Here is a 24,463-nt window from a genome sequence, read left to right as displayed (position 1 = left end):
ACTAGTCACCCAGAACACTTCACTTGTGACTCTTCTGGTCACTGAATGTGTATGGGGTTTTCCCCCATCAAGCAATTCTGTGACACTAGCTGGGTTTCCTTTAGAATTTAACTCAATTCTGATACTATTTACCTAGAAATAGCATCAGATTCCATAGATTAAAGGCTGAGTCCTACAAGACAGCTTCTCCCCCCTACTTCATATGAGAACTGCAAGTCCAGGTTGTGACCTGTTCTAACTGACCAGCTGTATGTTCCCCTGCTTCCCTCCTTGGGATTAGTAATTTGCTAGAATGGCTCACAGAGGTCAGGGAATCACTTACTTACATTTATACCCATTTATTATAAAAGGAGACAATAAAGGACAAAGTAAACATCCAGATAGAAGAGATACAAAGTGTGTGGGAAGGTGGTGTGGACCTTCCATGCCCTCTCTGGGCACCCTACTCTACCAGAAATCCACATGTTCACCAACCTGGAAGCTCTCCAAACACCATACTTTTGGAATTCCTAAGGAGGCTTCATCATGTAATCACGATCCATCATTAACTCAATTTTCAGCCTCTCTCCTTTCTGGGTGAGGCTTAAAGTTCCAAGCTTCTAATCAGGATTTGGTCTTTCTGGTGATTGGACCCCATCCAAGAACCCACTAAGAGTCATCTCATTAGAACAAAAGACATTCTTATCATCCAGAAAATTCCAAGGGACTCAGAAGCTCTATGCCATGAACTGGGAGCAGAGAGCAATATATATACTAGTATGTATGAATTTCCTATTACTTCACAGGATCTAATTGACATCAGTGGTTCCAGGAAGAATCCTCTGAGAACATGACATTTAAACCGAAGGCTAAAGAATGCAGAGACATGAGCCAGGCACACAGTTACATAACATTATGTGGCTTCCAGGAGAAACAGCACCTGCAAAGGATCTGAGATGGGAAAGATGTGGGTACACTCAGGGAACAGAAAGAAAGTCCTTGTCCCTAGACCATCAGGAATGGCCAACCATTCCAGTTTTCAGTACTAAAACCAGGAAAGTCCCAGGCAACATGGGATGACTAGTCATCCTAACAAGAGTGGGGTGGAATGTGGCACTGGGAGAGCAGGAGGGTGGGCAAGTATGCAGGGGCCTTGAAGGCCAATAGAAAGACTTTTTATCTTGAATCCTCAACACACATTTACATATCTAAAGGTCATTTCGGCAGCCACGTAGAGAATGAATTAGTTGGAGACCAGAGACTAGTTGGAGGCAAATGTAGCATTTCAGATGAGATGGTGCTTGCTTGACTTAGGCAGTAGGACGGTTCCGCAGATCCTCAAAATCTATTTTACAGATAACAGTGTTGAGATTTGGAAAAGTTAGGGAATATGTCTGATGTCACACAGTCTGTGTGGGAAGGGTGGGCTCTACCTCAGATCTTCCCACTCTGCCTCTCTTGATTTCTCACTACGCCGTAAAACTCCTTACTTTACATTTACCATATAAAAAACAAAGCTGAGAACATGCATCCAACTGCATGACCCTAGATAGGATGTAAACTTCTTAAAGAAATAAAAGAGGAAAAAATATATTTTTTTATTTTACAAATGGTTGTGGTTTCTCCTATTAAATCAATTGTAAACCTCAATTTAAAACAAGCATAATTAACAATTAAAATGGTCTGATATGATTACCAAAAGTTGGGTTTTTTTGTTTGTTTGTTTGTTTTGTGTGTGTGTGTGTGTGTGTGTGTGTGTGTGTGTGTGTGTGTGGCAGAGCCAGAGAGAGGGACAGATAGGGACAGACAGACAGGAAGGGAGAGAGATGTACAGCAGTTCTCAACCTGTGGGTCGTGACCCCGGCGGGGGTCGAATGACCAAAACACAGGGGTCGCCTAAAGCCATTGGAAATACATATTTTATTTAAAAATGTATTGTATAATAAATATGTATTTTCCGATGGCTTTAGGCGACCCCTGTGTTTTGGTCGTTTGACCCCCGCCGGGGTCGCGACCCACAGGTTGAGAACCGCTGGATGAGAAGCATCAATCCTTCACTGTGGCATCTTAGTTGTTCATTGACTGATTTCTTATATGTGCCTTGACCGGGGGCTTGGAGGGGGGCTACAGCAGACCGAGAGCGACCCCTTGCTTGAGCCAGTGACCTTGGGCTCAAGCTGGTGAGCCTTACTCAAATCCAATGAGCCCGCACTCAAGCTGGCGACCTCGGGGTCTTGAACCTGGGTCCTCCGTGTCCCAGACTGACACTTTATCCACTGCGCCACTGCCTGGTCAGGCCCAAAAGTTTTAACTAGAAAAGATAAATTTATAAAAATTTAACAAGGCAAATAGTGTAAGTATAGTATTGCTTCCCTCAAGAAAATGGAAATAATTATTTTAAACAATTGTGAGGGGGGAAATTATCAGTGTTAAAGTGAGAAAATGTTATGCATCTCTGACTGAGGATCTGACTTAATAGGATCCCACTGACAAGCCCCCTAGGAAACGACTGGAGTCTAACACATCTTGCTGATGAAAGAGGTGCATGTATAGACATAAACCTGGGCCCACCAGTGCTTTTGCTGTGTACCCACCTAGAAAACTAGAGTTGTGTTAATGCCATCAGTGCATTACATTCCTTTATCAGATGCACCTAATTTTCAACAGGTCATTCAAGTAAAAAATAATCTTATAACTTCCCAAGAGAAAATGAAAGAAAACGGGGATCTATTCATTGAAGAATACAACGAGAGAAACTGAAAGAGATAGCTAGCTATACATGTAACTTATCAGCGCTGACACAGAACAATCAATCTAAAGACATGCTCTGCAATCCCCTGCCACCAGGGGAAAAGCACATTTTGCTGTCATCATACCTTCCTCTGTCTGAAGGTTTTATTTGCATGGTGATAAAAGCTGCAAGTCAGCCTGCTCGAAAGAGTTGATTGCATTTGCTGGTGCTACAGCTCTCCAAGGACTATTTTTCTGAAAAGTTGAAGGTCTAAGTAACACAAAATAATTTATCAGGCCATTTGCATCTTAGGCGAGATTTCTCAGTGATGAAAAACTATTGCGCCCGGTGAACGCTGGAGACAGGCTTTTGGGTGATTGATTTAGAAACTCCCCAACTCTTTGGGGGAATATATGTAAGTAAATGAATACACTTCACCACACAATTATCCCGGCAGGAGGCCCCTCAAACAATTTCAAGACCTTGCCTCCACCTACTTAGCACATAAAATTATGTCGACCAAAGCACAGAAGTGCATCATCTCAGCAAGATGCAGATTTTTATGACCATTACAATAACATAGGCAACATTATTTCTGCTTATTAATGATTTCACACCCATAAAATTCAAACAGAGCCGGGTTTTTACCTCAGAACGCCCTGCTCATGAAAGGCGCTCCTGCGGCTTCATTATCCTTCTTTCCAGTTTATTAAAAATTGTTTAACGGGGCAGTGCCAATGAAGAAATTATTCACAATATCCAGAAATATGTAATATGAGCTCTTGCAGTGTCTCATTTCATGCTCCTCGACTCGTTCCACCAGAAGGGAATAACCTTTAGGGGCCACAATTCAACCCACTGCAGGAAGTAAGGAAAGGATTGGGGCTAGAGGAAAAGTTCCCAGTAGGCTCCTAAGGGTAGAACAAAGTCTGTCCAGCTTACTACTGCACTCTGTGTTCCCTGCTCCCGGCAGGGGAGGCACCCAGTAGCTAGTTGTTGAAGGTTGAATGTTGCTGAAAGCGGTGTTTGGTGTATCTCCCAGGAGCAACAAGATCAATTAGGATACGAAGTTACCAGGATAGAGGTACAAGGATAACGGCAGTGGGGAATTCCTAAAAGAAAGAATTTCAGAATTCTTAAAAGGAAGCTAGAAAGAAAAAAAAAATCCCCAACTGGTTTTGAAGAGATTTCTATAGAACCGGACAAAGCAACAAGTTTTGAAGCTCAGAGAGGCAAATAGCCATTTGAGAAAAGAATCAGTTATAAATCTTTCAGAGGAAAAAAAAACACCACTGGCTATTTTTTTAAATAAAGAACATAAAATTTCAGTCACATAGGAACTGAAATAAAAATATTTATACATTATTTAGGCCACACAAGAATGTTGAGATGGGAACTCACCAAGCACGCTTCTATATGCCCGGCTATGTAATAAACCGAACATTACCTAGACACGCCGGAAGCGTACCCACATGAAATGGCATTCCAGGCCAGCTCTGTCCTGTGTAACCCTCCCTAACTCAAGTTTCAGTGACTTTTTACCGCATATGTCACTAATGACTGTTAACTGTATATTTCCCTTGAGACTTCATCTCTAAGTTCTGTTCCCTCTTTAGTTTTGTATAATCCACTGGTTTGAACACTTATGATTTATTTACATGATCAACTGGTTTTCAATAAATGCCATTTGTGTCCTTCGCTGGGTAAAAGGAAACTGTTCTTAGATAAATTCTAAAAGACCTCTGGGGCTTTTCCTGAGATGTGTTTAGTCCAAGGCAGTGTAATAATATCGCTATACTGGGTCCTGAGATCTGGAGGTAGGACTGTAATCATTTCTCTATTTAGCAGAAAGCTGCCTTCTGTTTGAGAGACAATAACTTTTACTGAGCTGAAAAGGTAATGGACTTGGGGCTGGGTCCCAGACCAACAATACTCCTTTTCTCCTTATCTCTTTGCACCTCAATGTCCTAATGTATAAAAACAGGTTGTCAGTATTTGACCATTTCAGCAAACCAATTCTTCCTCTACAGTAAGAGGTAGAAAATGAGAAAAACAATTCTTTTTGTGAGTTTTATTTTTAGACAGTTGAAATATCTATTTCTCACCTATTATACAGGTGAGAAAACTGAGGCTTGGGATTTTTTTTTCCCACCCAAGTTCACATAGCTGGTAAATGGCAGAAGTGGGAAAAAGAGAAAGTCTGGCTCCAAACTTCTTTCAAGCACTCTAATAGTCTAGTGGATTTCTGTGAAATATGTATGAATATTCTTTTTGTTTGTTTTTAATTTGAACATTTAATAGTTGTAGTGACTATTGAAACAGGTTTCCTGCTGGAAGCACCTGTGGAACTTAAAAAAATCAGTTGTGAAGATTTTATCCTAGAGTAATACCACTGAGTCGGACTTCACTGAGATGATGAAATGTTCTAGAAGTGTGCTGTCCAATATGACAGCCACTCACCACACGTGACTCTTAAGCATTTTTTTCCCTCCAGTTTTATTGAGATATAATTGACATACAATGTCATATTAGTTTCAGCACTTGACATGTGACAAATGGGACTGCGGATTTTAAATACAGTCATGCACTGCTTAATGATGGGGACTCTTCTGAGAAATGTGTCATTAGGCAATGTCATTGTTGTGTGAACATCACAGAGTGCACTTACTTAAAACTTTATAGCTTACTAAAGCAGAAGATAATGGAAAGAATTAGGAACAACTTGTCTAAAACCAAGAAGTCATTTATAGATACATCCTCCAAAGTAGAGTGTAGAACAAACACTTATGTTTCAGACAAACTCCCTCATTTCATTACACACCCAGAGCCTCCCAGGCTGATACGCTATCCACTGCATCACTGCCTGGTCAGGCATGGCAAAGGAGCATCTTTTAAAGAAAGTACTTTGTCTTGGGTGCTCCTTCTGGGCATAACAATGGCATCCCTGACTGCCAACAGGAGACGTACACATTTGTGGGGATTTGACTTTAGTTACAGGAACTGTCTACAGTCTTGACAAAGAAGGTAATTTTTCTTGGTACCTAAACTAACTGGCCCAGATGGATATAATGAAGACCACAATTTTACAAAACTAGCCAACCTGAGTGATTTTATATTTCTCATAAATGCAAAAACTATAGCAAGTAAAAGTATTGCATTCCAAATCATACTTAATTTATATGGTGAAGGTATTTATAAGCTATAATCAGAAGGTCTCCTGAGTGGTTAAAAACTGATTCAGAACCAATTCAAAGATTTTATGTGGAACTTGAGAAAATATTACAACTTGCTTTGACACTATATATATATATGTATAAATATTCTTTTTGTTTGTTTTTAATTTATAGACTGTTTATCCCAATACTGCTTTATTCATCTCAAGCATATGGAATGACTCAAATTATCCGCTGTGGCGTCTATGGAGGGCTGCCTCTCCAATCTCCTTCCAAGATTTGCTGATGAGCTGCAAGGCCTGCAGTGAGCTGACAGCCTTCCACTGCCACACCTGAGGATCTGTTGAGCATGTGAGGTGGTAGGGATACTAGGACAATGCATTTCTGCCCAGTGTGGCATTCCTTTATGGGGAATGTTTGATCCAGAACACCCCACTGCACTGACCGAGTCTGTCTCATGTTGGAGGAAAGCCAAAGCACTGGGTGACTTTCTGTTTCCATCCTGAGGAAGTGAAGGTTGAGACCAAGCATACATGACTGAAGGCAGTCGCGTCCAGGGAAGGCCCCAAGGACATGATGCTTGGCCCTGCTGGAGCTTTCTGCAGGTAAGGAATCAGACAGCAGATGGTGGGGTGTTATGTCTCAGAAAAGGCAAGAGAAATCTAATCCATTTTGCAAAACTAAATAATAAAATTGTACACTGTATTCTGTTTGTTAGTTTATTATGCCATGATGTCATGTTTCTGCTTAATAAATTGGATAACTGATCTCTCTAAGGCACCTCAATCCAGGAGAGATTGGGGTCCTCCACTTGCAATATTGTTGCTGCCTCATTCCTTTGTGGCTTCTCTTCACAAGACCCTTAATACTAACAACAAATGGTGCCCAAACAGGGACTTGAAGAGGAAATAAGTCTTCGAGACTGCTTTTGGTTTTCAGCCCAAGGGAACCAGAGGGATTTGTGCGGATTGGTAAATCCCTACTCTGGGATAGTGGAACAATGGGGAATTCCCCATCAAGTGACTGTGAAGCCAATGCCTATTTGCAGTTGCTTAAGAGATTGTTAGATAGTTCCGAAGTCAAAGTTAAGAAAGAAACTTTAGACAAACTATGGTATTTAGTTAGAAGGCATTGTTGTTGGTTTACCCCCCACAGGGAGAACTTTACTTAATTTACGACAGTGGAAATTAGTAATGAAGTTTCTCTGGAGAGCTCATCAGAGTGGAGAAATCATTCCTTCAAAAGGCTAGTCCGATGGTAATGGGTTACCAGAATTTATTAACTTAGTTTGCCGCTCAGAGGGAATTGGGGTGGAGGAGAGGTCTCAGCATAGTCAACCTGAACTGCCCGTCACAGCAGTTATAGAATTTGAGAATGGATAGGAGACTCAGGTATTAGGAAAGTCACAGCTTTTCCTGTTATGGTCTGATTTTCTTTAATGTTTTAGCTACAATCCTCTGAACTATCACTTTGTTTCTTTCTTATTCTTTGCCTGGAAATTTAGACAAGGGACTCCTGATGGATATGATTAGAAAAATCTCTCCACGGCCTCAAGTTTTTTTTTTCTTGGGGAGATTTTGATTAGTCCCATTCATCACTTAGTCCCTCTCAGAAAATGCCCTAGGATCAGTCAGGCATCTTTCTAACCTGCCTGTGCTCTGAAATCCTGGGTTTCTCTCTGGTTTGTCTGATTCTTGTTTCTGTTTAGTCTTTGTAGAATGTTGTCTAAAATGTGTCTGTTTTTAAGGCCTGAATTAAGTCCTTGCATGCAAAAATTGGAAATGCTGGCTCTTATATTGAAAAAATAGTTTCATCCCTACATTTTTTGTTTTAAAATTGGAACTTGTAAGGAGTGCTCATTTAAATTTAAATTGAATAGAATATTGATCCTTAAGACTCGCTAATTTAGTTAATGCATTGTAAGGTATATTCAAAGTTAGAAGTCAAATAGTAATTCAAGTGTTAGGATTAATTGAAGTTAGGTGTTGCACTTGTGTTTCTGTGCTGAAAATTGTCTTGTTTGTGTGTAAAGATGTGCTCAGGTCTGTGAAACAAAGAAATTAAGCAGGATCCTGATAAGTCATTTCAAGAATTTGCCTCAAGGTGCTTCAGGCAGTTGGCTGCTTCTCAGGCCACATCCTGCAAAAGGAGCAATTTTTTGAATTACAGTCTAAACTTTCTGATGTGAAGGTTCAACATAGTACTAACTCTTTCAAAACTGACCGAGATAATTGGCCTCTGTCTCCTCCTTCTGTTGTTGGGAGATGTTAGCTTGGACTATTCTTTCAAAAGCGGAATATTTACAATTTATGACTTGGTGGGAGGATCAGGCTCATAGTCAAGCTAATCAGAATGCTAACGCTTATCTTCCTGTTAATATTATACAAAATAAACTTTTTGGACAGGAACAGTTTGCTGATTTACAACAGCAATGTGGGCAAAATAGAGGGGTGAGGATTTGCTCTTATCTCCACAGATATGGGAGACCAGTGGATACCTTCCAGAAAATTGAAGCCTTGTCATGAGACAGAAGTGGAAGAGAGGGAGATTTAACATCTTTGAGCCACCAGAAGAGAAATGGAGAGACTAAGCCTAGAGCCAAAGGTTATAGAGAAGTGAAGATGAAGACAACTGCAACACAAAAAGCTGAACTGCCTACTTGGGAGCAACTGAAAAAACTTAACCAGGAGGCAGAAAATGTTTTAATTGGGACTAAGACTGCAAAAACATCCTTGACTCTGTTTCTGGCAATATTGGTTGTTGTGTCTGTAACAATAAGCGGAACTATTCTTATTGAGTTTATATTCCTAATTTCCTTTAAATAGACCTGTTAGTTGGAAAAACACCCCCTTCTCTTGTTTATGTTAATAATTCTGTTTAGCTTCCAGGACCATTTGACAGCCATGGGCCCGTAAGGCCTGAAGAAGAAGGACAGGTTACATCAAATTATACTGTGGGATCAGATAGATTACCCATTTGTATAGGTGCAGGAAATCATTGCTTCAAGATAAAATCACAGGGTTGGTTAATCTATTATAAAAAATGGGTCATATCACCTTATTCTATATATTATAAGGGTAGACCTTTCAGACTTATGTATGTCTACTTTATATGTTCATGATTGGTCCTGTGTTCTGGAATGAATCAATTAATCTCATTACCTATGTGAATTGTTCTTTTTATTCATGTCTCAATTTCTCTATTAATTATAATCAATCTGTTAATTCTCTGTATATACTTAAAGCTAGAACCGGAGTCTGGATTCCTGTTCAGATGCATAGACAATGGCAAAACTCGCCTGAAATGTATTTAGAAGATGAGGCTCTAAAAAAGATATATATGACACTTTCAGAGAAAAACTGAAATTGCTTTCTAGTATACCTTTATTAAGTAGTATTGCTGATAGATTATCTAAACTAAACCCTGTTAAACATTTACAATCATTAGGAGCTTCTACAATAAGCACATTGTCATTTCTGTTTTGTTTTTGTATTTGCTTAGTCTGGAGAAAGAGCAGAAGCAACTCGTGACGTTCCGGAGGATGAGCCTCCTTGTACCCCATAATGTTGCAGAATGAGTTAAAGAGAAAGGGGGGAGCCTGACCAGGTGGTGGCACAGTAGATAGAGCATCGGACCAGGATGTGGAGGACCCAGGTTTGAGACCCTGAGGTCACCAGCTTGAGCACGGGCTCATCTGGTTTGAGAAAGGCTCACCAGCTTGAGCCCAAGGTCGCTTGCTCAAGCAAAGGGTCACTCGGTCTGCTGTAGCCCCCCAGTCAAGGCACATATGAGAAATCAATCAATGAACAATTAAGAAGCTGCAACGAAGAATTCATGTTTCTTATCTCTCTCCCTTCCTGTCTGTCTGTCCCTATCTGTCCCTCTCTCTGACTCTCTCTGTCTCTGCCACCAAAAAAAAAAAAGAAAAGAAAAGAAAAGAAAAGAAAAGAAAAGAAAAAGGGGGGAGATGTTGGAGGAAAGCCAAAGTACTGAGTGACTTTCTGTTCCCATCCTGAGGAAGTGAAAGTTGAGACCAAGCATACGTGACTGAAGGCAGTCGCATCCAGGGAAGGTCCCAAGGACACGATGCTTGGCCCTGCTGGAGCTTTCTGCAGGTCAGGAACCAGAGAGCAGATGATGGGCGGTTATGTCTCAGAAAAGGCAAGAGAAATCTGATCTGTTTTGCAAAACTAAATAATAAAATTGTACACTCTATTCTGCTTGTTAGTTTCTTATACATGGTGTCATGTTTCTGCTTAATAAATTGGATAACTGGTCTCTCTAAGGCACCTCCATCAGGAGAGATTGGGGTTCTCCACTTGCAGTATTGTTGCTGCCTCATTCCTTTGCAGCTCTTCTTCATGAAACCCTGAATACTAACAACAGTCTCCGGACTTCGGTGAAGTCTGAGGCTCTTGCTACCTGATACTTCTTCCTGTTCACCTTTTAGAGGTGTCAGGCCTGCACCACTGTCTGAAGGCTCTACTCCTGATCCACTCCCATTATTCTTGCAACAGAAATTACCCTCAGTACATTTCTGTACTTCTAACTCCGTCTTAGTGTCTGTTTCCCAGAGGAACCAGCTGGCACAACCAGTAAATAACTATTTTCAAAGAAAAGCCTTACTAAGCATGTTAAAAAAACAAAGAGATGTGTACCAAATGGTGTTTGCTCCTTGTATGTCATATGTAAAGTGCCGTCATGGGTTCCAATGGGAAACAAAGCTGCTGCAAACAACAAAAAGGACCAGAGTGCACCTGTACCACACACTGTGCTTGATAGAATGCCTTACTCCCATCAGTGTGTATATTTAGCAAATGCATTAAGGTGTCTGGGAGAATGACTTTATGTGACCACTTCTATTAAACTAAACACTATCCTATGGTCATTGCAAAAGAAGAAACCATAATTTTGTACTGTTGTTGGTTCAGATAAGCAATTATTTAAATGGAAGGGTATTTATAAACAAAGGAGCAATGGCTAGAGGACTCAAAAAGCATGTTCCCATGCCTCCAAGACTGCTCCTTTACTTTTCATCTTTCCAGTAGTCACCTGCCCCATGCCGTCACTGAGCTTAGAGCCTAGCTGAGGGCTTTGCAAACGTAAATCACTGAGATTTTGTTACCTCTTCTGATCCAGTACGTCTAGAGTGGGGTCTAAGATTCTACCTTTCTAGTAAGTTTTCAGGATGGCAGTGATGCTGGTCCTCAGACTGTGCTTTCAGTAACAAGGGGCTGGCTTGTTGGCTCTCAGCGGCTGTGCTGTGACACACCTCTGTTCTGCGCATGCTTCTCAGGGTTGCCATCAAATTTGAATCAATATAATAGGAAACATAATTATACTATAACACCTGCTAGGTGGAATTTTGAGCTTAGAGATCAACGACTGTAGGAGGAAGATTAACTGAGAGTAAACGGAAGATGTGAGGTGTGCAATGTCACCAAGAAAGCTCCAGAGAGCGATGGGGTCCTGGGCACAGGAGAGAACATGGCGTGTGACCATGCTGGCACAGTCAGGACAGTGACTCACTCTCCTCATCAATGATACAGAGCTAATGAGGCCAAGAAAACACTAAAAAAATTTTTTTTTCAAAACCTGCTTTTTCTTAACCCACAGTCACTTTCTAGCCCTTTTAAGTATAGCACTAAAATTTCTCACTCAGGTGCCATGAGAACACAAAAATTAGTGTTGTTAAAAATGTGTGATCTCACAAATAAAAGGAGGCTAAATATATAACTGCAGACTATTTGTTCATAAGCAACCACTTATACAAATTGTCAAATTATATGTTTGTGTGTGTGTGTGTGACAGAGACAGAGAGAAGGACAAATAGGGACAGACAGGCAGGAAGGGAGAGATGAGAAGCATCAATTCTTTGTTGTGGCATCTTAGTTGTTCATTGCCTGCTTTCTACATGTGCTTTGACTGGGGGGGGGGGCTACAGCAGAGCGAGTGACCCCTTACTCAAGCCAGCGACCTTGGGCTCAAGCTGGTAAACCTTGCTCAAACCAGATGAGCCTGCACTCAAGCCAGTGACCTTGGGGTTTCATCCTAGTCCAACGGTCTATCCACAGCACCACTGCCTGGTCAGGCTCAAATTATTATATTTAAAAATGGGGTTGTGGGGAGGTGCAGGGTGGAGGGAAGTAAGGGGAACTTAACTTAATTCTGTGCTATCTGAAGCCAGGAAAACAGGTCACATAGAGTTAAGCTGGAGAAAGGGGGTGGGTTTGTTTATTTTTCTTAGATTCAAAAGAAAAATTAACCTGATATATAAAAAGGGTAAAGTCAAACACCCAAAATACCCAGGTATAAAATGCAGTGAAAGATCGCAGACATATGAAACTCATGGACAGATATGTTCTTAGTCAGACACCCTTTAACAGCAAGAAGAAGCTCCCACTAACACTATCAAGTCAGAGAGAGAAACCCGGCCATGTCAAGGGGTTAGCAGGGAAGGATGATCAAAGTCAGCTGGGAAGCTGGGTATGTAGGTTACACTGCACATTCATAAAACTGTATCCTTACATGTGGGTGCCAATGCAGAAAACAATAACAGGAATTTATGAAGAGCCAACCCTGCAACCTCAGAGACTAGCCTAACCGGGGACCTGCAAATGCTGGCGACATCACAAACGTACTTTCTGCAGAGACACAGAGGAAAAAAAAAAAAAAAAAAAAAAAAAAAAAATATATATATATATATATATATATATAAAGAATAAGTCATATTCATTACACTGTTCATACACAGACATAAGACTATGAAACATGACAATCATTTGAGATCTTTTTGTAAGTTTCCTATTTTTCTATTTTGAATTTCTTTTTAGACAAGAAAAAGAGAAATTGTAAAATGCTGTTAGTCATGAATGATAAAAGGTATTTGATACAATTGTTCCTTACTGGAAATTTTTTTTTTTTTTTTTTAGATGTGCTTTTAAAAAAAGAAAGTTTGACAAGTGAATCTAGGAGGTGCTGATACTGACATGGCCCTCCTGACTTTTTACAAAGATCAGAGAAGACAGATTTAAAATATCTATCACAATACCTAAATTAAATTCTGCCCTAAACACCAAAGCAAAAAATTTTAATCACTTCAACAACAAATTAACATATGAATTGAAGATGGTTATTGTAAGGTATTTTTCCCTGCGGAGAAGGAATGAAGGGGCCAGGGCCACAAAGTGTGGAATAATAAAAGGCTTTATTGAGTACAGCACATCCCGCAGGCGAGGTTCCCTGGCCCCGAAGAAAGAAAGATGGATGAGATGGAGGCCAGGGAAGTCGCAAGGAGTGACCCGTGTGAGGGATATTTAAAGGGGTCCTCTAGGGAAGTCTGGCTAATATGACATAGTGAAGTCTCACTGGCTGGCAGATGGTCGCTGTTTTCCAAAGGGCTCCAGGGAAGTTTCTTTTGGCGCGCTTGGTTGTGGGCGGTCCTAGCCAAAGTTCGCGGGTCTGGGTTCCCCACGTGACCACCCCCCATTATCCACCGACCTTACAGTTATTTGACTGGAAGCAGACACTTCCCAATATAGCTGCACTAGTTTCCTGGGGCAGCTTCACTTCCTCTGGGCATTCTAACAACCTCCAGGTGGTGGGTGCACGGCCCTGCGGACAGCTGTGAAACTTCCGTGCGTGGAAAATAATTTCATCAACTAAAGGGAAACCATGCCATGGCATGTCCAAAACACTGCCTGAGCATGCATTATATGAGGTTGTAGTCTATTATATTTTGCATTCTATCCTACTTTAAAGCCATGATTGATGCTTATTTAATTTTCTGCTTAATTGAATAATTCCAAGCCTGAATAACCAAGGCCACTTCAGGATGTTCTCTGTCCGACCAGCTGGGCCTTTAGTTTATTAATTACTGTATAATTCATATCCAGCTAAGGGATGAACCATGGGGTCACATGCATCTTCCCCAGGGGAGTAACTTATCTGAGAGGTCCGTGGGTGCTGACTTTCTTTAGGAATAACTAATGTTCTGGGGATTGATTTTCCTCATATTTCTCTTCTGCCTGCTTAGGCCACAACGGCAAAGTGGCTGTTGGGGCAGGTGTTATTCTGTGTCTACTTTAATTTTTTGTATTAAGTAAAATCTTTTAAATTTCAGTTAGAGGCACCTACCCAGCTTGTCATGCAGAAGAAACACTTTAAATTATTAAATATGCCTCAGGGTGGAGGGTCAGCACATCTTCATTCAATATTAGATTTATTCTAATTATCCTGAGCTCATAAAATTAGGGAGTAACTGCAGGAGTAAATATGAGAATTAGGTGGAAACACAAATATAATTTAGTGGAATATGTAATAAATATGAAATAAAACCCACCATCAATTTATACTTATAAATCAAGTCTTTAAGTTTCTAAAGCTCTGGAAGAGGTGGGATACTAAGGAAGACAGAAGTGGCATTTGGTCCTCTTTTCTCAGAGCTGAAGAGCCAGGTAGATCCACAGCTTCCCTGTCTAGGCTGGGGGCGGGGTCTGGGCGTTTACTCTTCATTTGTTTTTGCTCAAGTTGCTTTGATCAGTGGTCCCCAACCTTTTTTGGGCCACGGACCGGTTTAATGTCAAAAAACATTTTCACGGACTGGCCTTTAGGGTGGGACGGATAAATGTATCACGTGACCGAGACAAGCGTCAAGAGTGAGTCTTAGATGGATGTAACAGAGGAAATCTGGTCATTTTTAAAAAATAAAACATCGTTCAGACTTAAATATAAATAAAACGAAAATAATGTAAGTTATTTATTCTTTCTCTGTGGACCGGTACCAAATGGCCCACAGACTGGTACCGGTCTGCAGCCCAGGGGTTGGGGACCACTGGCTTTGATGGCTTCTGGGTCCTGCAGAAACTACTGATGTGGTTCCCTGCCATGCCAGTGGGAGCCCTCCCACTATACAGACTAAAGACAGGGGCTCAGGGACCTCAGCCTCTCATCTTTAAATAGCCAATTTACCTCCTGAGAAAAGACCTCAAAACTTTATTAGCTCTCCTGGTGGAAGACAATGTTGTTCAGTTGCCATTAGAATAAAAAAACTCTATGATCATTTTGAGGACTGGGGACTGAGAACTATGTATCCCAAGTAATATCTAGAGACCTTCCCAGTTGTTTACTATCTCCATGACTTTACCAAAGTTTCTTTCCACCATGCATTAGCTAAAACAAAGACTGATGAGTATTATTCATGGTGTTTTCTTTTCCCTTTTTTTTTTTTCTGGATATCTTATGTTTGTTTTTTTTATTTATCAACTTTATCTATATGAGTATAATTTATAGACAATGAAATGTACTTATTTAAAGCACAGAATTCAATGACTTTTGCCAAATACATACATCTGGGTAACCATCACCACATCAAAGTATCAAACTTCTCCATCACCACAACAGGTTCCCTTGTGCCATTCTGGGGTCAATAACCACTGGCCTCACTTCCATCACTCAAGTGCTGCTGGTTCTAGAACTTTACAGAAATGGAACCACTCAATATAAACTCTCTTGTTTGAGGCTTCTTTCACTTAGCATAGTGGTTTTGATAATCGTCCATATTGTTGCATGCATCAACAAATTGTTATTTCCATTGCTAAGCAGTATTCCGTTACATGGATAAGCTATACGTTTGTTTTATCTTTGGTACTATAAATAAAACTGCTAAGAACATCTGTGTACAGATCTTGTAGGCATGCTTTCATGTCTCCAAAGTAACTATATAGAAGTGGAATTGCAGTCAGTCAACATTTTCTTTTCTAAAATTAAAACAATAAAAACATGTCATTGTCTAACAGAGTTTATGTCCTTATTTCCACCTGGGCATTTAAAAGGAAGAGATGACACCATAAGTCACAGAGCAACCCACAGCTGGAAAGGGCATGTAGACTTCCTTCAGGCAAGTGAAGTAAGACCATTATGGGTCCGAGCTTTCTCCTAGCGTGGGGGAGGAGAGTGGCTCTAGGAGTGGCTGGAAGGAAAATTAAGAAGCGACAGCTGGTCAGGCTGTCAGGAGGCAGCCAACGCCTATGCCAGCGAAGCCTCTGCATTTGAACAGTTGGGTTGAGAGTCGTGCTCTGAGCATGCCCAGGGCCCACGAGACCCAGACTATTCCAGCTTTCAACACTGCTCCTCTGAAACTCAGCTGTGAGGTGCTGAGATAAGGCTAAAGTGCAATGAAGTGCTGGCAAAAATTAATAATAGGCCAGAAATCATCAGCCTTACATATGAGAATTTAGATATAAATCCTTATTTAAAGGGGTAATTTCTTTAATGTTCCAGTTGTGCTTTCTCGTTTGACTATAATACTTATCCATGACTCTGGCAAGATTAAATCAGCTATAGTCAACTAAATGTACATCAAATGTAAATAATGTCTTACCTTGTTTACTTTCTCTGTGACTAAATCCTTACATCCCAGAGGGAGTTTTTCCATTTAATATCAAAAAATTGATTAAACACTTGGTCTAGGAACTTAAAAAATGACTGTGTAATTTTATTTTACATATACATGCTAGGAAAAAACAAATAAACTTCCTCTGTGTGCTGAAAGTTTGTAGTCAAGTCTCCTAAAAGCCAAAGACAATGGGGAAAATAATAACCACTTCATGGTTCATCAACAAATTACAGTCTCATGTCTCAGAATTTCATGATTAAGCTGTGACCACTAATCATCTTGTAGTTGCCCACCGTTCTTCCAATCAATCATCAACCCAAAGGTTATATTTTCATAGTTCTAAGCATCTCTTTTCAATTTAATATTTAAGAAAGAATAGAATTTAGACAATACAAATTTAGAGAGAGGTATAAATGAAGGAAATATTTAAAGTATTTTAAAGGACACTGGCCTAACTGAAAGTACTGTGGTTTTGGATCTTATAGCATATTATGGACATCTTTTTTTTTTTTTTGTATTTTTCTGAAGCTGGAAACGGGGAGAGACAGTCAGACAGACTCCCGCATGCGCCCGACCGGGATCCACCTGGCACGCCCACCAGGGGCGACACTCTGCCCCTCCGGGGCGTCGCTCTGCCAAGACCAGAGCCACTCTAGCACCTGGGGCAGAGGCCAAGGAGCCATCCCCAGCGCCCAGGCCATCTTTGCTCCAATGGAGCCTTGGCTGCGGGAGGGGAAGAGAGAGACAGAGAGGAAGGAGGGGGTGGGGGTGGAGAAGCAAATGGGTGCTTCTCCTGTGTGCCCTGGCCGGGAATCGAACCTGGGTCCCCCGCATGCCAGGCCAATGCTCTACCGCTGAGCCAACTGGCCAGGGCCTATTATGGGCATCTAGTGGTCAAAGGAGATTGGATCATTTACAGTTTGACTGGTAACTCAATACCTGGTCTACCCTACTGAAATCTCCATGACAAAGAGACAAAAGGAGAGGTAAGAAGGACACCAGCTTGAGTTTCCTGGTAGCAGCTGGCACCTGTGGGCTAGCTGAGGAGTAATTCAGCTGCTAGCTCACAACCATTAGCAGAGACACACAAATAATCTCCGCCTTTTGAAAGTCCAATTCATTTGACACGCTTTTTTGCAGATCTACTGCTCCTACCTGCCATCTCCAGATACATGCATGCTGATGGAAATGGAGAAGGTATAGCACTCGTAAGCAGGAACATCAGTGTCCTGCAGCAAATTACTTATGTTTTTGGCTTGTCATCTATAAAATGAGTAATAAGTATTTTTTGTTCTTGAACCCAGAGGCTGGGCCTAGACTTCTCGATCCTAGATCAGTGGTCCCCAACCTTTTTTGGGCCACGGACCGGTTTAATGTCAGAAAATATTTTCACGGACCGGCCTTTAGGGTGGGACGAATAAATGTACCATGTGACCAAGACAAACGTCAAGAGTGAGTCTTAGACGATGTGACAGAGGGAATCTGGTCATTTTTTAAAAAGAAAACATTGTTCAGACTTAAATATAAATAAAACGGAAATAATGTAAGTTATTTATTCTTTCTCTGTGGAACAGTACCAAATGGCCCACGGACCGGTACTGGTCCACGGCCCAGGGGTTGGGGACCACTGTCCTAGATGACCCATTCAACATCCTGTTCTGAGGCTTCCTCTTCACAGATAGTGCAGGCCCCGCCCTTCCACAGAGCAACAGGCCATCCATATTGGGGGTTACCCACTGGCCTAACTCTCAGTTTTATATTCTTGGGAAGAAAGGCCCATGGAATATTTTTATGCTGCCAAATTCTACTTGTGGAAAATAACAAATAATATATTAAAGAAATGCCTGAAGAGAGTTGTATCCATCTGATATGACCACACATATTTGTCAGGTATTTGTTTCATCAGATGGCTGCCCGCAGTGCCAACCTCAAGAGCATCAAGTACTAGTCTCCCGGCAGCCAGAGGAGGCAACACAAGTTCAACAGCTCAGTCAGGAAGACATCAGATGCAAATCTGGGCTCAGATGACCAGCCAAGCCAGATGCGCTACCTTCAATCTCACTACGAGAGGAGAAGTCCACTGCTGCCAGAGAGAGCTGTTATCCCATCCTGCAGCCATGAGCAGGCGGCCGTGAGCATGCACCTCACAGACCTCCAACTACAAGGAGCGTAGCTGGCCAAGGGCCCAGGTGCTGGGCTCTGAAAGCCCTCTCTGCATTCTCTCAGAGGCACGGGCTACTGCCAGTTGCAGCAGTTACAAAACCTGGCCTCTGATGGCAGACTTTGCCTAAGGGCTTCCTGACGCCTTGGCTGCCTCTGTCTGCCTAAGCAGACTACTACACCTCACCGAACCTCCTTTCTTTCCACTTGGAATTAACCTTGACTCCTAGTCTGATGGGTTTCTCAGCCTTTCCCAGCTCCTTTCCTATTTCCTTTCATGCAAGCATTTCTCCTAATTACGTCTTTGCACTTTTAATCCCATCTTGGCATCTGCTTCTCAGAAGTCCAGACTAGCATATCATTCATTCATTCATTCATTCATTCATTCAAGAAATACGTACTCGGTGTGTACAATGTCCTGGCACTTTGTCCTGGGACTGGGGAGAGTGGTGAAAGGCTGAGAGGACCCCTGTGGCAGCCCTCCCCTCAGAGTCATGAACCGCTTCGCTTTCTTTGGCTCCTACTGTGCTGGACACTGAGCTAGGAGGACATCACGCGGCTGGGCCCATTTGTTTTTCACGACAACCATACAGGAGGTATTCTTCTTGTTTCATGGGTAAGGAAACTGACACCCAGAGAGTCAGTTGCCAGGGGCTTCCTTGATAGCCAGCTTTTTCACTCAGGTTTTCAACCATTAGGCTACGACGTATCTCCCCTATTCAGTGACAGCCCTGTGCACAATTTTTTCTGGCAATGATTACGCATCTGAATAGTTGATTTTCCAAAGCCTGACTTCATTTCTTCAGTTTAAACTTATGAGGGCCAGGAACACCACTTACAGAGAGAAAACCAAAGCTTCAGAACATCCATAGTCCCTCACTGTTCCAAAGTCAGGGTAGGTAATGACAGCCACTTTAACCCATGCAGGGAGGCCCCTCACCTGCTGTGAGTTTCTAACTCAGTATTGGGTAAACAAGTATGTTAGGCTTGCTCGCTTATACTTTGCCTGATTGGTGCATGAGCACGGGGCAGTACCGCGTGTATGTAGTCTATGTAAGGCTGCAGGTGCTTGTCCTCAGGGAGGCAGATTGTAGATTGCAGATTGCCTGCCACCATTGAGAAGGGCCATTTTTGCTATTGTTTGCTGGAAAAGGGTCCCCCTACCCTGCCCTGGCCTGTTTCCTCATCAGCCGGAGAAAGAGAAGTAGTTTTCCCTGCCTGCTTGCTGGTCCGCGGTTGTAAGACTTTAATAAACGAAATAGCCCACTATTTTCTGGCTCCACAGTTCCTTTACCATCTGCCCAAATCTGATGTAAACCTGCATGACCACAGCCACCCGCCTTACACTCAGCTTCACTATTACAGAAAAATAGGAGAGGACAGACTAACCTCTTGGCTTCTCTGCTTTTCATCCTAGTCACAGCCCAGCTCTGGCAAACTGATGGAAGGTCATACACATCTAGGGCTTTACTCAGAGACCAGCCAGGCCTGCTGCAGGGCCAGCTACACTGACCCCCGTGTCCACTGAAAGCACCCTCCTGAATACTGATGCAAACTCATACCATGATCTCCAAGGTCAGTGATGGTGTCCTCTGCACTTGACTCAAGCACCCCGAGGTCTGGGCAAGGAACGGGCCACGGCTCAGGCAGGCTCTCTGAAGTCGGGTCATCGGGTTGCTTATGGAAGATAATTAACAATTCATGAGAAACATAAAAGTAAGCAGCACTACCACAGATGCAACAATATTCTTCTTTAGAAAACCACAGTTGTCCCTAGCCATAATGCGGTTCACATTTTGTGGTCTCACTGTATCGAGGATTTTAAAATTGTATATATCTAATTTTGTATCGTGGATTTTTCGGGATATTGTGGGATTTTGCAGTATATAGGCATTTTTATATATTTATTATTTTAACTATTTTTGCAGTAAAATAAGCAAAATAAGTGTGGGAAAGGTTTATAAGAGTGTGGGGAGGGTTTATAGAGCCTTAAAATATATATAAATAATAAAATAAACAGAAGGTTGCTACTTCGTGGATTTTCGCCTATCCGCAGAGGGTTAGACCACTGTATTGGAAAACAAAAGCCTATCTAATCCTCTCCTTTAAACATGTTAACATTTGCAAATTTCAAGAAGGCAGCATGAGATAAAAAGACACAGTGACTTGAGTAAACTGGGCAAAATATTTCAACCTCCTCTGGCCTCAGTTGCAGGCCCATGAGTAGCGTGAGGCCAATGGAATGCCCAAGGTACAAAACTGAAGGAGACACGACCCTCAGGCTCACGCAAGAGTGCGTTCTGTCAGCGGCTGAGAGCAAGCGCCTCCTTCAAGTCTGCACATGGGTGTGGCACATGCCTCACCTCACTCTCATCCCACCCCCTCAGTGTCCTCAGCTCAGAATGACAGGTATTGATTTGGATGACTTCCAAACTCTTGTCTAGCTTTAAAAGTTCTGTGATCCTATCAATTCCAATTTCCTAAAAGAAAGAGATCTAAGAGGCCACATGAAAGAATTCATACTTCAAAAAAGGTTAAATTTCTCATGTATATCAATAGGTATTTCAGTACATCATTTTGGGGTTTTTTTTTTTCAGTTTTGTGTGTGTGTGCTTACAACTGAGAGCTAATGCTGAATTGACCTATTTTCCTTGATATATGACCCTCATGGAGAACAATTCCAAAAGTGTCTTCTTATTAAAAACAGGAAAAGTTCTAACTAATCTTAAATGAATAAATAAAAGCCGAGAGACTCTGTGGTGCAGCATTTGTGAAAATACAGTCATAAAGTATTTTAATGAAGTATGTTTGTTGTACTGCATGTTAACTGTTTGTGGGTCAAATAAGTTTGTAAATATGATATATATGTTTGCTCACTTATAGTTTGCATTGGGTGTGGGGGTCAGGCTGTAAGCAGACAGGGTCCTTATAGCCTAAGGCAGGGGTCCCCAAACTATGGCCCGCGGGCCGCATGCGGCCCCCTGAGGCCATTTATCCGGCCCCTGCCACACTTCTGGAAGGGGCACCTCTTTCATTGGTGGTCAGTGAGAGGAGCACATTGACCATCTCATTAGCCAAAGCAGGCCCATAGTTCCCATTGAAATACTGGTCAGTTTGTTGATTTAAATTTACTTGTTTTTATTTATTTATTTATTTATTTTTTGTTCTTTATTTTAAATATTGTATTTGTTCCCGTTTTGTTTTGTTTTTTTTTACTTTAAAATAAGATATATGCAGTGTGCATAGGGATTTGTTCATAGTTTTTTTTATAGTCCGGCCCTCCAATGGTCTGAGGGACAGTGAACTGGCCCCCTGTGTAAAAAGTTTGGGGACCCCTGGCCTAAGGCTTAGTTTTAAGACTAAGCCTTTCCCCACACCCTTGAGTGTTGCATGATGCACTCTCATAAGGAATCCCATTTATGCCTCAGATAAGTGACTTTGTATCAGAGACTTCCTTGTTTTTATATTGGATTAAAGGTTTTGATTTCTACACTATAAAATGGGGCAGAGGAGCCCATGTTGTAGGAGAGCAGAGAGGAGAGCAGAGAAAGGCCACGTGGAAGAGAGGACAAGCAGCCAAGATGGCAGTGTGCTGGAGGAGAAGCCAGTTTGTGCAGAGTTTGTGCAGAGAGAAGGAGATGGGGAACAGAGGTAAATAAGGCTGGTGAGGTAGAAAACTTTGGTTCTAGGGAACTAGGATAGGTTGGTGGCTTTGGGAGCCCTGAATGGAAAGGGAAGTGTTTTATTTCTTGCCCGCTGGGTGCAAGCTAGGATTAAATGTAATGGCCCACCAGTTCTTAGCTCTGTTGTTTCATTACTGTCTGTCTGAATCAAATGTGAACCTGCACCGGCCAGGCAGCTGTGATGGTGGCCGTGACTACTGGCCTTACACTGTTGCAGGAGGAAAAACTGGTTTCAAATTTCAAAGGATCAGTGATCGCACACAGAACTTTAAGAATAAAGAAGGGAGATTGCATAAAATGTATTTTTATGTGTACTTCAGGAATTACTTAAAATAAGTATTTGGACTCTCAATTGACTGATTCGCTGAGGTTCTCTTTGAAGAGATAGAATTGTTTAATTGTTTCCCCTTTGAAGAGAAGAGATGGAATTGTTTTCATTGTTTCTCTTAGAAAGAGAACACTTGATCTGATCTCTGATCTGCAGTGCTGTTTCATGTATGGAGGTCTGATCTCTTCTTCACTTTTCCCTGAAATCCAATTTTGATACCTTCCCAACTGTGTATGCCACAGGATGAAAAAAGAAAAATAGACTGGGCTTATTGTGTGTCTGATGGTGTCTAGGTGTTCTTAAGCTACCATGCTTTACAGAAACAGTGCCTAACATGACTCCACATTCAACCATGCTTCAAGATTTCAAAATCCAAATCTAGCCAAGCAGAAAATCACTGCGAAAATAAAAGGCTCTGTCAGGTAGGTTCTGAGAAATGAAACAACCCGCTCTCCTGAAAGCCTCAAACATTTCTTATCACATGTTTAAGAGGTGACAGAGCCAGTCCATTCTCTCCCCTACCCCTGATTCTGTCTCCTGCAACTGCTTTTGAAATATACAGTGGCTTGCTTCAGCTGACCCGAGAGACGGAAGCAGACGCCTCAATGAAATCAGGAAGAAATGAAATCATAAATATGTGTGTGGGCAAAGACAGAAACATTTTCCTCTTTCTTCCTTTTCTCTTTTATCATGTTTTACTCTTGCATCTTGCATCTGATTAATTCAATTTCTTTCTTACATTTTACTTTATCTTTTTCAGCTCAATAAGGCCTTGCCTCGAGTGTTTAAAATCCTCCAATCCCTCAGCAAAGTGTTGGGCTTCCAGTTCTTCCTCCTTTATTCTCTGAATGTCATTAAACCTGCCTCACTCTTGTGCCCTGAATACGAGTCAAGTCACCTCCCGGCCTGGTCTTCTCTCTTCATCCTTCTCCTCTAGCGGACACAAAGGCCTTCTGTCAGGAAGCTCCTCCTTTCTTCTGTCCCCATTAAATGCTTTTGTTCCTTAACAAGGTTGTAAGAAGGTCTATTCATCTGTGGCTTTCCACAGTCTTTCTTTATCTGAAAGTGAACTGCTGCTCCCAAGATCCCCGGTTTCTGTCCTTGCGGTCCTGTGCCAGTGGTATTGGAATCCCCAGGAAGCTTGTTAGAAGTGCAGCATCGCGGCCCCACCCCAGACCAAGCCAATCAGATCTGCATTTCAACAAGACCAACAGGGGATTTTGAAGTTTGAGAAGCCCTAAGAATTTGGAGGAGAGCCAGCTGACTGGATTTGAGAGATCAAGCAAGGTTTTCCTGAAGAGGAGGAGGTGACATTTGAAAGAGAGGAGGTGTGATGCTAGCAATGGGGAGGGGGGGAGGGAAATTGCACAAAAGAGGACTGGAGACCTGGGGGGGGGGGTGCTAAGCAACCCTGTCTGCAGAACTGAAACAGCTAGAAGAGGACACTATTCTCAAGGCCCGAGTACCTGCCTGGAGCATTCCCTGCTCCCATCATATACAAACTTGGGAAACATGCTTCTGGAAAGTTCCAGGCCAACGATGTTGGTGATACTAAATCTTAGAAGATCAAAGGATGATCCAATGTCTCTGGCCAAGACAGCAGCAGGCACTTTCCCTCCCGCTCGCTTTGCTGCTTGCTGATGAAAAGGGGGTGGCGTTGGGAAGAAATAGTAGACAATGTGGAGCCAGGATTTCATAACGTCCTGGTGGAGTCCTCTTTGTCTAAGGCGGGCTGAGATCAGATTCTCCGTCCGGCTCCGTGTTCTGTGGCTAATACATAGCTAACTGAATCTCCTGAGATTCTGCCTGTGTCACGGTCTCAGTCCTAACTTACTCGAGGGTCCCCCAGTGACCCTGGTGTAGAGGAGAGACAAGACCTACTGTAGTGCAGTGGTTTAACATCATACTGGAAATGAAAACACAAAAGGGAGTATTTTGACGGGTCAATAAAGAAAAGCATAAAAGCTAAGTAAAAATGTAAGGTCATGCTTGAAACCACATTTATATTTGCCA

General features: G+C 42.0%; 1 protein-coding gene across 5 annotated transcripts in view; it reads right to left on the bottom strand.

The window, feature by feature from the left end:
- The window catches only part of NEK11 (NIMA related kinase 11), a 290,594-nt gene that overhangs the window by 128,253 nt on the left and 137,878 nt on the right, over nucleotides 1-24,463 (bottom strand). For all 5 annotated transcript variants that reach the window (XM_066351279.1, XM_066351278.1, XM_066351280.1 and 2 more), the window contains one exon: nucleotides 20,002-20,116. In XM_066351279.1, the coding sequence (XP_066207376.1) occupies nucleotides 20,002-20,116 (115 nt within the window). The remainder of the gene's footprint in view (nucleotides 1-20,001; nucleotides 20,117-24,463) is intronic.

This window comes from Saccopteryx leptura, chromosome 10, assembly GCF_036850995.1.
Source record: "Saccopteryx leptura isolate mSacLep1 chromosome 10, mSacLep1_pri_phased_curated, whole genome shotgun sequence".
Classification (NCBI taxonomy): Eukaryota; Metazoa; Chordata; class Mammalia; order Chiroptera; family Emballonuridae; genus Saccopteryx; species Saccopteryx leptura.
This window is presented reverse-complemented; position numbering and strand designations above follow the sequence as displayed.